Source organism: Urocitellus parryii, chromosome 15 (genome assembly GCF_045843805.1).
Source record: "Urocitellus parryii isolate mUroPar1 chromosome 15, mUroPar1.hap1, whole genome shotgun sequence".
Lineage (NCBI taxonomy): Eukaryota > Metazoa > Chordata > Mammalia > Rodentia > Sciuridae > Urocitellus > Urocitellus parryii.
The window spans coordinates 24687709-24706090 of record NC_135545.1 but is presented as its reverse complement, the minus strand read 5'-3'; the positions used below and the strand labels follow the sequence as shown (position 1 = coordinate 24706090).

The following is an 18382-nucleotide window of genomic DNA, read 5'->3' as shown; positions in this document are numbered from 1 at the left end:
GTAGGTTTTCTGTAAATGTCCTTCATAATGTTGAGAAATTATTTAACTGTATGATTTGCTTTATATCCAACTATTGAATCAAACTGATTTATTTTCAAATATTAAAGCAATTCTGCATTCCTGCAATAAGCTCAACTACTCATGATTTTTCTCTTTTTCATATACCTCTAGCCCTCACTTTGCAAGGTACTGTGTTCATTGAAACATGTCCATTATCAGAACTATGTCCTCTTGTCTGCGCAGTACTGTGGTAATCATAAAGCAGAAGATTGTTTTCAAAATGCTGTAGTTGCAATGATCAGTGAGTGTACTGTGCAAAGCAAGATCTGGCTGTACTCTGAAGTTTACTTACTAGAATTTTGGTTAAAATTTTTGCACTTGTGTTCATGAATGCTGTTGGTCTATAGTTCTTTTGTTAGGTCTTTGCTGATCTGGTGTATGATGCTGATTCATAGAATGAGTTGGGAAATATGTCTTTCTCATCTGTTTACTTAAGAGTTTTTGTAGAATTGGTGGGGGAGGTTCCCTCTGAATATTTGGTAGAATTCGTCAGTGAAGTCATCTCAGTATGAAATTTTCTCTTTTGAACTACCCTTTAATTGTTTTTTTCAATCTACTCTTGAGTGAGCTTTGGTACTTCCAAGAAATTCACCCATTTTATGATATTCCTTTGGTGGCGTTAAATACCAATAAAATCTATAGTGATATCACCTCTCTCATTCCTGATATTAGCATTTTGTATCTTTGTTTTTTTAAATGACCATTTTAGCTGGAAGTTTATTAACTTTATTAATCTTGGCAAGAAAAAAGACAGCTTTTGTTTTAATTAATTATTGTCCTGTTCTTCATTTATCTTCTATGATATTTCCCTTTTCTGCTTATTTCACATTAAACTGACTCTTCTATTTCTAGTTTCTTAAGAAAGAAACTGAGATCACTGAATTGAGACTTTTCTTTACTAATATAGGTGTTTACTAATATAGGTGTTTACTAATATAGGATGCTGTAAGTATCCTCTAAATACTATATTAATGACGTCCCGAAAATCTTGATATTCATCATCTTCATTTTCATTCAGTTCAAAGTACTTTCTATTTTTCCTTTTTACTCCTGGATTATTTGGCAGTGTTTTAAGTAATTTCCAAATATCTGGAGATTTTCCAAATATCTATTATTGCTTTCTAATCTAATTCCATTATGACCAGAGAACATACTTTCTATGACTTTAGTTCCTTTATATTTATTGAGACTTATTTTATGATCAGTATATGCTCTATCTTGACAAATATAATTTACACCTCAAAATATGTCAGCCAGTTTAAAATGGATGATAATCTTGTTCAAGTCTTCTTTATCCTCACTGAATTTATGTCTTTTTAATCTACCAGTAATTGGAAGAAGCATATTGAAATCTTTGAACACAGTTGTAAATTTGTCTTTTTCACCTTGTAGCTCTTTCAGTTTTTTGTTTCATATAATTTTAAGCTCTGTTACTAGGTGCATAAACATTTAGGATTCTTATGTTGTCTAGAAGAACTGACACCTTTCTATTATGAAATTACTGACTTGATCTGGTGATTTTCTTTGTTCTGAAGTCTACCATGTCTTTTATCAATATAGTCAATCGAGTCTTCTAATTTACCTTAGACTGGTATATCACTTTTAAAACATATATAATAGCATTATTAGAATATGATCACTTACAATATAATTCACTTAATATGTACAATTCAGTGGTTTTTCCAATACAGTTATATAACTGTCCTGCAAGGTTAGAACCTTGTCATTATCTCAAAAGAAACCTCTACCCATTACCAGTCTTGCTTTTTTCTTCCCAATTCCTTCAGCCCTAGGGAACTGTTAGTATGCTTTTTCTCACTGTAGATTTGCCTGTTGTGGACATTTCACATAAATGGAATCATACACTTTCTAGCTTCTTTCACTTAGCATATTTTCAAGGATCATCCATGTATTGGTGTAATATGTTCCTTTTAATGATCATTGTATACTATATTTTGTTTGTCCATTCATTAGTTGATGGATATTTGTATACTTTTCACTTTTGACTTTTACAAATAATGCTACTATGAACAATTATCCATACATATTTTTGTATGAATGTAAGTTTTATTTCTTTTGGGTATATCTAGGGATGAAATCCGAGGTCAAACAGTAACTTTGTTTAACCTTTTCAGTAATTTCCAAAGCAGCTGCACCAGTTTATAAGCCTCCCATCAATGTATGTGGTCCAAATTTCTCTATATTCTCTCCAACACTAGCTATTATCTTCCTCCCTCCCTCTCTCTCTCTCTCTCTCTCTCTCTCTCTCTCTCTCTCTCTCTCTCTCTCTCTCTCTCTCTCTTTCTCCCCCTACCCCCACCCCTCACTCTAACTCACTCTTTCTTTCTAAGGGACAGTGTTTTGCTTTGTTGCCCAGACTGGCCCCAAACTGCTTCCCCCAAGCAGTCTTACTGCTTCAGCTTCTCAAATAGCTGGGATTACAGGCACATGCAATGCTTCCTTGCTAGCTCTGTCTCTTTTTATTACAGCCATGCTACTAGATGTTAATTGGTGTCTTATTGTAATTTTGGACTTCTCTGATAGCTCATTTTGTTGACTATCCTTTTTTGTGCATAATGACTTTTTTATTGCTTAGAGAAATAATATCTATTCAAATCCTTAAGGGTTAGGGTTAGGGTTAGGGTTACAACAGTCACTTGAGGCAATGTGCTATTATTACTACTATTTTATGAATGAGGATATAAGAATAACAGGTAAGGGGCTAATGTCCCTAACAATCAGAGATCTAAAAGTGAATTCTTAAAAGTGAATCATTTGTCTTTTTACTATTCTGTGGATTGACGTTCTGCTTTTTTAATAGCTGTCTTTTTGCCTGTTTGTGTCTTTATGTTTCAGGTAAATTTCTTATAGGCAACCTTATAGGTTGAATGTTAGTTTTTTCGTTCAATAAGTCTGTCTTTTCTTTTTAATTTGTGTATTTAAACTATATATTTCCTGCCAGTATTAACATGGCTAGGTATAAATCTACCATCATGTTATTTATTTGTTTTTTTTTCCTTTTTGTTTTCCTCTTTCAGCTTTCATTTGAATTAGTTTTAGTTTTGTACTTTTTATGATTTTATCATTTTTGTTGGCTTATTTTAAATCTTGTTATTTCAGTGATTCCTTTAGGATTTAAAGATTATTTGCTTAACCTATTTCTATACCAATTATGTTATTTCATCTGTAGTTTCAGAAACTTAAAAGAATATATTTTTATTTCTCCTGATCTTGGTTCTATTTTTATCACACACTTTATCTCTTCTTGTATTTTTAAAAATATTTTTTAGTAGTAGATGGACACTATACATTTATTTTATTTATTTATTTTTATGTGCTAAAGATGGAACCCAATGCCTCACACATGTGAGGCAGGTGCTGTACCACTGAGCTACAACCCCACCCCCTATTCTTGTATTCTTAATAACAAGGGATAATGTGTTGTTGAATTTTATTCAGTTCTCCTTAAAGAAGTTTAAATAAGAAAAAAATATTTTATTAACATCTTCAGTGCTTTTCATTCCTTTGTGTGGAACTAGATTATCATATGGTGTCAATTTCTGATCTGCATAATGGACTTTCTTTAACATTTCTTAAAGTGCCATAAGGAAAGAATACTGACATAAATTATTATGTAAATATTAGGAACCTTTTAGTGAAGAAAATAAACAAAATTTAGAAAATAAAAGACTTGGAACAAATGTTTGCAGCATATCAGATAATAACAATGGCAGCATATAATAATAATAGCAGTTGTTGAACATGTCTGTGTTATGTACCAGGCACTATACTAAACACTGTACCATGCATTTTCTCATTCAGTTCTTTCAACAGTCACTTGAGGCAATGTGCTGTTATTACTACTATTTTATGAATGAGGATATAAGAATAACAGGTAAGGGGCTAATGTCCCTAACAATCAGAGATCTAAAAATCAGTTAGAAAAAATTTTAGTGGCAATTAACCGAAGAAAAAGGACTGATGAACCTGAAAGTAATAGTTTCTCATAATCAGAAAAAGTAAATAAATCATTTGTAAGCAATTCAACTGGCAAGAGTAAGAAGCAATGCTACTATTATTGCCAAGACATGAAAGACACACTCATATTAAATTGGAACTGTAAATTGGTACATTTTTAAATACACATATCTTTTGGCCAGATGATTATCATCTGAAAATCCTTGTAGAAGTTCCCAAAGAAAAATAAAAGAGGAATATCTGGCAACAACCTGGCCATCAATAATAGAATCTTAAAATGAATGGTAGCTTATCCATACAATAGAGTTGCCACTGGGGAGAATGAGACTGGGGAAATAGATAATTTGGTGGGCTGTTGGTGAAAGATATGCAACTTCTCCAAAGGAAATTTTCAAAATAGTGTCAGAAGTCTTGATAATTTAGTATCCCTTTCCCATAGCAGAACCCAGTTTGGTTTGAAGGTTTTCTTGGTTTCATTTTTGTTTATAAGGATATGGGTTCTTACATACATGAATAGCCTAGGAGAAAGTTTGGAGAGATACATACCAAATTATTAACAATGTTTATCGCAGGAAAGGAAGGGTTTTGACTTTTTAAATGTCTCTGTTACTTGAATTTTGTGATAATTTTTGTAATCATTTTGAAAAACGATTTTTAAACAATGCATTCATTGCAATTGCCAAAAATACAGAAAATCTGACTCAAAGAGGCAAAACCATTCTCCCGCAAGGGTTTCAAAACCAAATAGAGCAAGACTATGTCTTTAGATTTCATCAGAATTTAAAAGAACTGAGCTTTTAAAGACCCCAAGTTGCACAGTATAACACCAGTATAACTAGTGAGACATTCATTATTTTACAAACATGTATCAAAAATTAAGAATGGTGCAAGGCACGGTGGGACACGCCTGTAATCCCAGCAGCTCAGGAAGCTGAGGCAGGAGGATAATGAGTTCAAAGCCAGCCTCAGCAACCAGAGTCACTAAGCAACTCCTTGAGGCCCTGTCTCTAAATAAAATACAAAATAGGCTGGGGATTGTGGCTCAGTGGTTGGTTGATGCCCCTGAGTTCAAACCCTGGTACCCCCCACCAAAAAAAAATTAAGAATGGAATTTTAAATTATACAATTACAATAAAGATTGTTTACAAGAAACTGACCAGAGTTGTTATAATGAAATCCGTGCAGTGGCTTTGAAAAGAGAAATGGAATACATGCAGAAGGCTGATGAATGTGATACAGTGATCACAAAATATAGTAGAAAGCTGCTTTTATCACATATTTTCATATTTAAGCATACTCTCTAATGAGAAGCTAGAATATGCTGCATCTCTGTGAAATTTAAAATGTAATAGTAAAATGGTTTAGCTTAAAAAGTAGGATACATAAGTTACCTGAAAAAAAATTGCAAATCAGAATTTAAAAATCAACTATTAGATAAGAGACAAAGAAAAATTATTTGTTCTTTGTAATGAGAATACTGTTACATGTTATATCTTGAGCAAAGGTCACCTCAAAGTTTTCCAAGTAAATATTATGGTCTGAGAAAGCTTTCATTGATTAAATAATTGTTCTAATGAACTATTTGTTCTGGAAATTTTTTTAGTCTTGGAAAAATAAGCAATCATGTATTAGTACTTCATACAAATTGAATATTTTGTACATAGGTTTCAAATATGTGTTTGAAATGTTAGAAATGTTCCTTTCTTATAATTCTTTTTTTCCCCCTAAATCACTGAGACTCAAACATTTTTATGTGGAAAAAAAGAAGAAATCTCCACTAATTTAGTTAAAATGATTATTAGAGAAAAATTGAGCATTAATAAAATTTAAGCACTATACAGTAGCAACCTGTTATTTTCTATGAGCATAGGGGAAAGTGGAAGGTTATGTATGGGATATGCCTATAAACAAGAGCATTACATAAAATCATATACAAACATTACTTTTATATCTAATGAAAAGATTTTTATATGGAACTGTGTCATACTTTATAAGAATGATGGTAATATAAGCTCTTTCATGGAATACTAACTGGAAGCCAGGAATTGTCTCAAGTACTTTCCCTTCAGTATTTTATTCCTCTTCACAGTAACCCCATGCTATAAGTACTTTAATCACTCAGTTTACAAATCAGGATGTGAATGTTAGAGAAGTTAAACATCTTGCTCAAAGTCATATATCTGCTAAATGACCATGTCAGGATTGGAATCTAGTAGTCACGCTCCAAAATCTAAGCTGATAACCACTCTGCCTGTGTAGTCAAATTCAAGAGAGTGGACTTTATGGCTATACAAAGTATGATGTCTTTGTTATCTGAGAGGTTCCTGACAGGTCAGCTGTTTTAGATTCACTGCTTTGGGTTTACAGGACTTGGGGATATCCGGGTCTCCAGTTAAAATTTAAATATTTCTTAAAGAATAATATAGGTCTTGGGTTGGGGATGTGGCTCAAGTGGTAACACGCTCGCCTGGCATGCGCGGGGCACTGGGTTTGATACTCAGCACTACATAAAAATAAAATAAAGATGTTGTGTCTGCCGAAAACTAAAAATAAATATTAAAACAATTCATATTCTTTCTCTGTCTCTCTCTCTCAAAAAAAAAAAAAAAAAGAATAATATAGGTCTAAATGGTAATGACTGGTCCAGGAACTCAGTTACAGAACACAAGGTATATAGATAATAGAATAACAAGAGAGCACCAGAGGGATGTATATAGAAACTCTATAAGAGGAAAAAGGCGAGCAACTGACTTGCCTCAAAAAGTCAGACAATTTTTATCAAAGACTGAAAAGAAGTGACAACAATTTTAGTTCGTTGTTTTGTTGTTGTTGTTGTTTTTAATGTCACAATAAGCAATCATAATTGATTGCTGGATTTTGGGGGGGGGGTAGTATAATTTCACTGTATATATTTATTTTTTGATTCTAGAAAAATACATTACACCTGTTGTTGTACAGTTTTGAGATGTCATATTAACTAAATGCCTCTTGTTTATTATACAGCAACCAGCAAGCCTTTTTATTGGAAAATGTCCCTTGTAATAATGTAAGCTGCGAGGAGGCACATCGGATGTTTAAAGTCTACTGGGAGCTGACAGACCTAAATCCAATCAGAGATGCCATGGTTGCCACCTTTTTTGACATTTATGAAGATGTGAGTTCAGAGCTGTCCTAAGTGTTTGGGGTTTAATTTCCATCTGCTTCATCTCCCTTTAGCTTTATACTCTTTTTGACTAGAAAATGTGGACCACATAATGAAAGCAAATGAATTAAAGAAAGCATCTTTTAATGTTAAATGACAGAGAAAACAAATTTATCATTACAGTCAAATATGAAAATGCCCTTATGTAATTATTTGGATTAAACCACTGAAGAATCATGCTTTGAGACTGGTAAATGTGCATGGTCAGCAGTAGACAAAAGCAGAGTCAATAGATAACTGACTCTTAAACATTTACTACATTGCAAAAGAAAAGTTATGTACTCACTTTTATCCTTGTGAACTAGAAGTAGCATCTGTTGCTACAGATTATTTGGTTACCAGGTTAACTTATGAAAGGCTTGGGTTTTTCTCCAAGGAGGAAAGTCAGTTTACCACTCAGAAAAATAAATTTTGGGAAAAAAAATAATAAACTTGTTAAATTTCAAAGTATCCAAGCATATATCCTTGCAAGATAATTTACTTTAAAAAGTCAGGTGCTCATCAGGATATGTATATCTTCTTCATCCCTGTTTTGGGTTTATTTTGTTTTTATAAGAGGCTATTTCCAATTAGAGTAATGCAGGAACTTGTTTTCTTCTGTTCTCCTCCTACCAAATCTCATTCAATTTTAGAAATTTCCAAGCAGAAAGTAATTGGCAGAAATATCACAAGAGGAGAAAAAAATCACAAGAATTGACTATGAATCAATTTTAATTTCTCTACATCAAAACGTCATAAATGAAATTTAAAATTGTTTTTTTCAATCTGGGTAACAAATTTTCTATGAATGAGTGAAATAATTAATGTCCTAATACAAAAGGATTCAGACAAACTGATATGTCACCTAAAACTCTTTGGAAAAAATAGCACATAGTCAATTTACAGGAAGAAAAATTTGCTAACATACATAAAAATATGATAGATGAATAGCCTCATGAGACACGACAGAGTCAGTTTAAATTGAGTACACTCTATTTTAATATAATTAGCAAAGCTTCCCCCTTTTTTACGGAAAAAAAGAAAAATGACACCTTGAGGTGGCAAGGACAGATAAAACGTCCTCTCTCTGATTATTGGAAAAGATCTGGTGATCACTGTCACAGGCTTTAAAAATTCATGCATATATGGCCAGAAGGAAATACACCAAAATGCTAATAATTCTTTTCAAAGACTAAAACTAGATTTTTTTCATTTTAATTTACTATTCAACTTCAACTTGAGTAAATAAATTTTACACTCAAGTGGTCAGTATACAGTGTAACCTTTCTGTCACTGTGACAAAATACCTGAAATAACTTAAAAGGAAAGAAGGCTTATTTTGGCCTCAGTTTGAGAGATTTTAGTATACAATCAGTTGGCCCTGTTGGTTTGGGCCTTTGGCAGGATAGAGTATCGTGGCAGGAGTTCATGGTTGGAGGAGGCTACTCACCTCATGGCAGTTGGAAGCATCTAGGTCCAAGTATCCCCTTCAAGAGTATACCCCCAATAACTGAACTTTCTTCCACTAGGCCTCAGCTCCTAAGACTTTTACCACATCTCAGTAGTTCCACAGGCTGTCAACCAAACCTTTAACCCAGAGGCCTCTGGAGGACACTTATCCAAACTGTAACACACACCATACTTTTTAATGGTCATTTTCTTTTTTTAGTTCATCTAATAGTTTGTTCTTAACTGTTTTTTTCCAGGGAATCTTGGACATTGTAGTACTAAGTAAAGGATATTCAAAGAATGATTTTGCCATCCATACACTAAAAAATAACTTTGAAGCAGATGCTTATTTTGTTAAAGTCATTGGTGAGTATTCTAAATAATTTTGTTCCTATCCCCTATCCTTTCTACTTCTTCATCTTTGTTCTTCTCTCTCTCCCTCCTGCCCCATATTCCAAAGAGCAAGGATATTGCCCTGTGTACCAAACACAACCCTGTAAGTCAGGGAATAACTTCAGTATCATCTATATCTATGCATAGACCCCATTCATATTTTATCACCTACCCCAAAAATAACATTTTTTTCCTGATCCAGAATTCTGTCAAGAAAATCTTATGCAGAAGTCACATCTTTTTAGATTTCTTCAATATGCAACAGTTCCTTAGTCTTTTTCTGTTTCATGTCCTGACCATATCCATTTTAAAAGTATGAGATAATGCTGTTTCCCCATTTCACAACTCAGATCATAAATGCTTTGCAGAAATTCCACTGCAAAGAAATGCAGAACTGATCCTGTGCACTTCTCAGTTCATCTCATTAGGAAGTACATGGTGGTGACCTGGTCTGCCATTGTCATGTTAACACTGCTCACCTAGTCTTTTTGATGACTACTGATTTCATCCAACCAGTTCACTGTTTTCCCCTTTTAATTTGATTAGTATTTTATGGGAACATATTCTGCTATTACTTAAATATCCTTTTCTCATCAGACCTCCACCTGCTACCCTTATACTCCATTGAACACACTACTTGAGTCAGCCTTCTTTGTGAAATAATGATTATCTCCTTTCCTTCTGCATTATTTTAGATTGGAATCTTATACTTCCCTGTCCAAGCCTTGAGTCAGACATTTCATTAAGGAGATCTGGTTCCTTTTGGCAGAGTGTGTTGTTTAAAAGCCAGGTTCTGAATGCTCAATATACATCTGTTCATACTTGTATATACAATGTAAAACCATAAGTCTTATCAACATCTAGATTTCTAATCCAACACAGTGCTTCAAGGTTCTTTCTGGTATCATCTGTATTTGTAGCTATCTTCTCTAGCAGTGAGAATCTGGGCTCTTGTTTTCCTCAGTGCTATTTTCACTGTAACCAATTCATGGCCATGCAAACGTCTCCATCTGACGTTGATGTTCATCGTTAAAACCCTCTGTGTTTTATTAAGTATTTGCATAATTATTTTATTTTTTATGGAAAGACTATAGATGTTGTATTTTTAAGCTTGGTTTCCACATGTTTATTTTTAGCATATGGAAATTGATTTTTGATCTTGATATAAGCAAGATTATAATCTCAGTCACTATTGATTATTGGAGGGTTTCTTTTTTTAGATTCCTTGGGATATTCTGCATAGACAGACATCATCATAAAAGAAAGACATCTTATTTCCATCTTTCTCTATACCTTTTATGCTGTCTCTTATGCTATCTTAAAAGAATGTTAAGAGTAGAAACCCTTGCATTGTTTCCAATCTTAAGAGAAAACAGTCCATCTTTCACCATTAAATATTATTAGCTATAGGGGATTTTTTGTAGATGCTCTGTATCATATTAAAGAAGTTTACTCTCTTCCTAGTTTACTGGGAGTTTTATGATGAATTCATGTTGGAAAATGACTATTGTGTTTCTATTATTATAGTCAATATCAAGACAATCATATCAATTCATTTGTTAATGAAATGCCTCATATACTTTGCAGAAATACTAGTTTTGAAATGAACATAAATAGCTGAACACAAAAAAGCAACAGTGTAATGAATGTGTTGAAAGATTTAAGAGATGAAAATGACAAAATATGTAACCTCTTTCTAAACAGCCAATCCAGTCTTATTATGATGAACTAACACTGGCTCCCATTTCATTAATATTATAGCCTTAAAATACTGACAGATGGATTTTAACCATTTCTATACTTTTTATCATCCATTTGAGCACATTCCCTCCTTTATCATTTTCAAGAGATTTTTCTTTTACTATTTTAGAGCTAAAAATATTAAAATATCCTATAATGTGTATCTGGTATGCTGTTAACTTACATAATCTGGAATTTTTTTCCTCAGTGGTTTTCCTTCAACTTTAATTTAAATCTCAAGATGAGACAAGGAATCCTTAAAACATTTTCTGACTGTCATGTGTATAATTATAATAATGTATTTCAGTTAACAGAACCAAAGGGCTATTGAAGTAAAAATCTAGGATTTGCTACCATAGGGATAAACTACTAAATCCAACTATTAATTACAATTTAGCCATTTGACTACTGACGCAAACTCTGGTTCCAAAAGGGAGATTGAAAAAAAGTCATATCATCATTAGGAAGAAAACATCTCAAAAAAATTTGTCCTTTGGCCTTAAATCACTAGAATCATCCTCCTTTATGAAGAGCAACACACCATTATTCTCCATTTATTTTAACATATATATATTTTTTTATTGGTTGTTCAAAACATTACAAAGCTCTTGACATATCATGTTTCATACATATATATATTTAATAACATTATTAAATAACACATTTATAATACATTCTCTCCCTTCATTCCAGGATGTTTGAGAAACACTCTAAAATTAAGATTATTTGTGCCATTTGTATTAGAATCTCTCTGTCCTAGTTAGTATATTGTGATTGTTGAAGCAACTCAAGGGGTAGTGTCTGTCTTATTGTCTTTGATTCCCTAGTGCCTAACACGGGATCTGTAACATAGAGGCATTTGGGAAATTTATGACAAATGAACAGCCAGCTACCTTTTGAGGTTGGCTTGGCTGTCTTAAGAATATACTTTTCTCCTCTAGTATCCAAGCATGTAATGCCTCAAATCATGTATTCTGTCTCGAGAAAGCATTCTACCAACCTACCTTTTGAGGTTGGCTTAGCTATCTTGATTTAAGAATATTCCTTTCTCCTCTAGTACCCAAGAAGCTTGTGATGCCTCTGCTCCTGTATTCTGTCTTTAGAAAGCATTCTACCAACCTATGAAACTCTTATTCATGGAAGATCTCCACCTTTACCCATTTTCTGTTATCAGGAGCACAACTTTTTAAAAGTTTATTTCTTGAAAAACAAGGTCAAAATACCCTGTTCTAGTTCTCAGAACTGCACAGCTTTTTAGATTCTCTGACACCATAAACTCTAACTTAATTCCAGGTTTACACCAAAACTGCACAGAAAGAATAATATAAAATGAGAGAAGGAGTTTCTATCTCATTACCTTAATGGGATACTATAAAAATAGCCCTTTGCTCCAAACTTAAATAAATGTTATTTACTTCAAAAATATATATTAAATTCTAGTTAATAGTACTTTATTTCAAAGTACTGTTTTCTTTGTTTAATGAGATAGCTATAGTATTTGTGTCTTTCATTTGAGTTTTACCACTATAAAGAAACTAGTCTCTCAAATTTTGTGTACTCTTATTACTTAGTTTATCTGAGTGTGATATGTTCATGTGTATGCCTAGAAGGAGTAAAGGTTAATGCTTTCCAGAACAGATGTTAGACATTGAGTAGTAAGGAAAAATTCAACTGAAAAAGGTATATTGTTAGGTCAAATTATGTTCTCCCTGCACTCAGTTCTTTTAACCTAGCTTTAGAACCACAAATTTCTCTTTTGTGCTTTCAAAAAGGAATATGAGGGAATTTTCTACATTTGTAACAAATTTGCTAACTACTGTGAGGGCATCTCATGCCATGTTTTTTCCATGCTTGAGTCTGTAGACTCCTTCTTACAGATGTTCTGTCATGTGGTACAGAAGTAAATCAGAGCATAGTTTATCTAACACTGATGAGAGTTACAAATTCTTAGTTATAGTAATAAAATACTAAAGAGAAAACGAAGTTCTCAATGTGAAACAGAAAAAAGGAGTGACATTTTTTAACTTTGATAAATATATTAATTTAATATCCTGAGCCTCTCCTTGATGTTTACTCATTTATATTCTTAAAAATTACAGATGGGAAAGGCCTCCTATGCAATCTTTTTCAAGGCCAGCCTAATGCAGCATCTCAGTTGTTTTTTTCTTGGATGCCTTGCAGAGAAGTCTTAAGACTGGAGTCATAAAATAACATGAACTTCTTACAGGAGACAGCTAAAACAAAATTTATTCTATCTCAAGTCACAATTATGCATTTTTAGTTACTTAAGTCCATTGAGCTAATGTTTGGCATTAAACCATTGATTAATATCTGATAATTTTTTAAACAAATAAAATTATTGTGTGTTTTATCCTTAAAACAGATTGTAAATGAAAATTGTAGTAACTGAAGACCTATATGCACATCATGGACTTGCTCAGGAAAAAATGAACTTCTGTAAATAATTAAGTACCACAAACTTCTTGAGTTTTGACATGGTTTTCTTTTGTTTTTTAAATTCACCATTTGCCTTTAATCAGAAATCTCTTTTGTTTTTATTAATTTATTTATTTCAGTTAGGTATATATGACAGCAGAATACATTTTGATTCATTGTACAAAATTGCAGCACAATTTTTCATTTCTCTGGTTGTACATGGTGTAGCGACATACCATATGTGCAGTCATACATGTATCTAGGGTAATGACGCCCATCTCATGCCACCATCTTTTCTGCCCCCATGCCTTCTTCCCACCCCTCCCTCCCCTTTGCCTCATCAAAGTTCCTCCATTTTTCCCATGCCGCTCCCCATTTTATATCAGCATCCACTTATTAGAATATTCAGCCTTTGGTTTTTTTGAGATTGGCTTACTTTGATTAGCATGGTATTCTCCAACTCCATCCATTTACCTGCAGATTCCATATTTTATTCTCTTTTAATGGTGAGTAATATTATATTATGTATATATACCACAGGGTTTTTTTCATTCGTTTATTGAAGAGCATCTAGGTTGGTTCCACAGTTTATCTATTGTGAATTGAGCTGTTATAAACATTGATGTAGCTGCTTTACTATAGTATGCTGCTTTTAAGTCCTTTGGGTATAGACTAAAGAGTGGGTTAGCTGAGTGGTGGTTTTATTTCAAGTTTTCTAAGGAATCTCCATACTGCTTTCCATATTGGTTGCACCAGTTTACAGTCCCACCAGCAATGTATGAATGTGCCTTTTTCCCCACATCCTTGTCAACATTTATTGTTGTCTGTATTCTTGATAACTGCCATTCTGACTGGTGTGAGATGAAATCTTAATTTTTGCCGCACACATGTCATATAGAGCATTAATCTCCAGGATATATAAAGAACTCAAAAAACTTAACACCAAAAAAATTAACCCAATCAATAATGGACTCAGGAGCTAAACAGACATTTCTCAGAAGAAGATAATACATTTGATCACCAAATATATGAAAAAATGTTCAACATCTGTAGTAATTAGAGAAATGCAAATCAAAGCTACTCTTAAGATTTCATCTTATGCCAGTCAAAATAGTAGTTCTCAAGAATACAGACAACAATAAATGTTTTGTTTTTTAAGTTATCCAAGAAGTGGAATGTAGCCAATTCTTGTTGACAATTTTTGAAGTCATGTGAAATGTGTTGTGTAGGGTTCATTATATTATTTTTTCTTAATTTTGTATATGCTTGAAATTTTGTTTGAAAACCCATGATCAAAAGTATTTATAAAAATACATAACTAGGTTAGGGATATAGCTCAGTTGGTAGAGTGTTTGCCTTGTATGCACAAGGCCCTGGGTTCGATCCCCAGTACCACAAAAAAAATAATAAAATAATAATAATACATAATTTCAAGTGATTCTTGACAGTCTATGGCCTGTGACCTCCCTAACTCAGGATAAGTACCATTTACTGTCATCTAACTTTCCTGAGAAAAGAGAGTTCTCCACACATCTCCAACGTAAAGCCCAGAAATAGCCAATTGGTGCAGGTTTTAGTTTTAGAAAGCTGAGTAATTTTGCATTAAGGACATTAACATAAATATTAATAACATGCTTTACAGAAAGGTCACAGGAAATGAGATACCAATTTAAAGCAATCATTTGGAAAAAAAACATAACCTTCTAGTCATTTTGATATGCCCTTCCTCTCTTTCCTTTGATTATTAGTTGTTTGCCTTAAGACAGCCAACTATTAGTATATAATTACCCTTTCAAAACCATGTATAATGTCCAGAGTTGATTTTGCTCTAAAATTATTCTGTAACTCTGATGCTCAGACCAGCCTGTACTAAATATCATTGTTTTCCAATTAAGGAAATTTAAATAAATAAATATATATATTTGAATTTATATGTGGCCACGGAAAGGTAAAACTGTCCTGCCTATCCATTTGCTGGCTGCTGGTTCATACAACAGCACAAGTCCACAGCATTTATATGAAGACAACAGACTCTGTGTACTGCAGAATTGTGAGTTTCCATAGTGTTCCTAAATCAACACTAATTCCTAGCTCCAATATTTTTTTCTTATTACTGTCAGCTACATTTGGAAGTTCCAAATCCTAATTCTTTTCTGCTAGAACTTAACTCAAATTTCTAACAATCATGAACCTGTTTTTCCCTAGCACTTTTAAAGTCATCACCGTTTCTATACCTTTAATTACCAAACAACATGAGACCTTTCCTTTAGAAAGCTTTTATTCCACCTGTTTCCAGATTTTGTTAAATATGTAAGTTTATTTCTGGATGATTAATTTTGTTTTACCTTTTATGTTTTCTATTTTGCAAATCCTTTCTTGTTATGAAACCATATTACAACTATATTATCAATAATTATTTAAACAACAGGTTTCACCAGATTTATTGCCATTGTGTGTGTGTGTGTGTAATACACACACACACACACACACACACACACACACCACATGTCTTCATCCAACTTCAGTTTATTTTGGTGGAGCACTGGCTTAAGTGATTTTTTAGAAAAACTGTATATAGATTAATAGAGTTTCTGAGAACATCCTAATATTTCAAGGTATCATTTTTTTGCCCTTACATATTAACATGGAATTTAATAGACATTATTCCAGGTTTTTCTTGAATAGAGTATGGTAGTTTTTGAAATTCTCTTTTCCTGCAAGTTGTGTTTAGGTGGGGAATATTTATATGATTCCTCATTTTTAAGGTTTTTTTTTTCCATGTATCTGAGAATTTTTCTATGCTTATATTCCTAAAATAGATCAGTTTTGACAGGAATAGCAGAAACACTTGTATCACTATATAATTCTGCCCAGCAGATGACAGCCATGCCTTCCTTTCTTCCCTCTCCATGTAGAAGCTCCTCTAAGCTGGGAGCCACCCCAAGGTAGATGCTGTTTTTGAGCCTCAACCAGGTGGATCAGTAGATTTTCTGAATCTCAAAGAGTTGTGTTTCCCAGCAGGAAGGAGAAAAGCCAAGTCACAGGAAGGGCTTATTACAGTCTCACTATTTTGCTGAGCTCTTTTATGTTATTTTACCCTGTAGGTCAGAAGTTTGGGAGGGGTTTTTGGCAATAGTTTGAAGTTACTTAGAGCACTATAACAGAAGTATAGTGAAATCCCCCATTTCACTTAGCTAGCATGAACCACTAAGTGACACATGTAGCTATTCCTATTATGAGCCTCTGGCCTAATTTACCAGAGAGCTTCAGCTCCTCTTTCTTTCCCCAGTCCCACCATGCATGTTCTTAGCTGCTACAACTTGGAGATGAAAAATATTTTGGTGGTCTGCTGGGAGTCCATCCACTCTTGACCTAGTGACTCTGTCATGTTCAGCACTAATTACTCTTTTCTTATTCTTATTCAATACCATCTCCTTTAGAAGTTTCCCAAAATAACTGTCATCACAGTAACATTAAGGCAGGTAAAAATGTTTTATATTTGAAATTATTTCCAAGACATTCTTTCAAATATACTTACCTAGAAACAATGTTTTTAGTTGTAGATGGATACAGTACCTTTCTTTATTATTATTTATTTTTTATATGGTGCTGAGAATCAAGCCCAGCACCTCACACATGCCAGGCAAGCATTCTACTACTGAGCCACAGTCCCAGCCCTGTGTATTGAAGTTTTTAACAAAGAGCATATACTTTAAAAAATAATGAATAAAATATAGGTAATCAATAACATATAATCCTTCTTTGGAGTGTCTAAAATAATGTTGTCTAAATGACAAGAATGGTGGTGGGCTATTTCAGAGATATATGCAAAAGCTTGAATAATTGCCATACATTGTTTGTTGTGTATTTTTGTGCCTTAAAGAAACAGATGTTTTCAGAGAACAAATGTGAACAGTCACCCATAATCCATGCATAGATTTTTCATTTTAAGCATTTCAAAAACCATTATATTTTACAATGACCTTTACAGCTCCAGCTTTATCCAGTTCATCCTTCTTTGAGCTTGCACAATGGTTTAGTGTTTGGGTTTGTTTTTGGCATTTGTGTGAAGTACCTAATTTAAACTCAGTTACAAAGTTAGAAGCCAGATTTTTAGACTTGAAATATCTTCAAGAATACATGGGTTTGTTACACATTGTATGGTTTAAAGTGAAGTAATAAAATCCCAAGCATTGTCATTTTAAAGGAAACATAAATTTCCCATCTCATTAGCCATATTTTAAACTAATTAAATCTACTGATAACTAGTACTTTGCTTACCTAAGTATTTTAATTACTATTTTTCATTTAATTCTGTGAATAGGCTATCTTTATATATATTTTATTAACCTTTTCTTAAAGTATTTGGTTTTGAAAGTCTAGGAGTTTTTAAAATTGCTTTGGGAGATGTTTATTTTAAAGGGAATTATAAAATGTAATAATAAATCTATGGAATTTTATAATATGATTATAAATAATAATATATAATTTTAAAAGTTTATGAAACAGTTAAAATTTTTTGAACCTCTTACTATGTTTTAGCCATAGTCAATCTAGTTAGAAAATATTGATACTTGATCAATACGGTGATACTTAAAAACCAACCCATCGGAAATAGTCCTTGCCTTCAAGAAACTCACAGTAGCAAACAACACAAAGAGCAGGAATTATATACAGGTGTCTGTCCTATTAAAATTTCCTTTCCCATAGCCCTTTATGTATTTTATCATACCAAGGATATTATAGTTGCTTAAGAAAATTTTTACTTCACTCATAACTATATACTTTATATCAACAAACATAACTCCCATTTTGGAAGGTAGGCTTTTTCTGTAGTCACAGTAAATTTTTTCTTGTAGCGTTTAGATGTTTATTATATTGGAATTTTTTCTCCTACCAAATGATGAAATTTCTATCCTGATATAACTGGGGATATTACATTCTTGAAGTCATTTAATAAACTGCTGGTACCTTTTTACTTGATCATAAAGTCTTAAAATTATAATTTCAGGGGGACATTGTAGAAACAACATCAAAATCTACCCTTTCACTGTTTCAATTATACAGTACAACTGTGAATCATTATTTTTATTGGTAAAGTTTTGGGTTGGTATTTATTTTGTTTTATTTTCTGACTGCAAAAGT

At 32.8% G+C, this 18382-nt stretch overlaps 1 protein-coding gene and 1 non-coding gene across 2 annotated transcripts in view; both read left to right on the top strand.

The window, feature by feature from the left end:
• Itfg1 (integrin alpha FG-GAP repeat containing 1) overlaps positions 1–18382 on the top strand; it is a 270277-nt gene that overhangs the window by 171927 nt on the left and 79968 nt on the right. The window contains exons 11-12 of the mRNA XM_026406884.2: positions 7042–7192; positions 8926–9034. Of these exons, the coding sequence (XP_026262669.2) occupies positions 7042–7192; positions 8926–9034 (260 nt within the window). The remainder of the gene's footprint in view (positions 1–7041; positions 7193–8925; positions 9035–18382) is intronic.
• Positions 14563–14635, top strand: Trnat-ugu (transfer RNA threonine (anticodon UGU)). The gene has a single exon. It is a non-coding gene; the product is annotated as a tRNA-Thr (tRNA).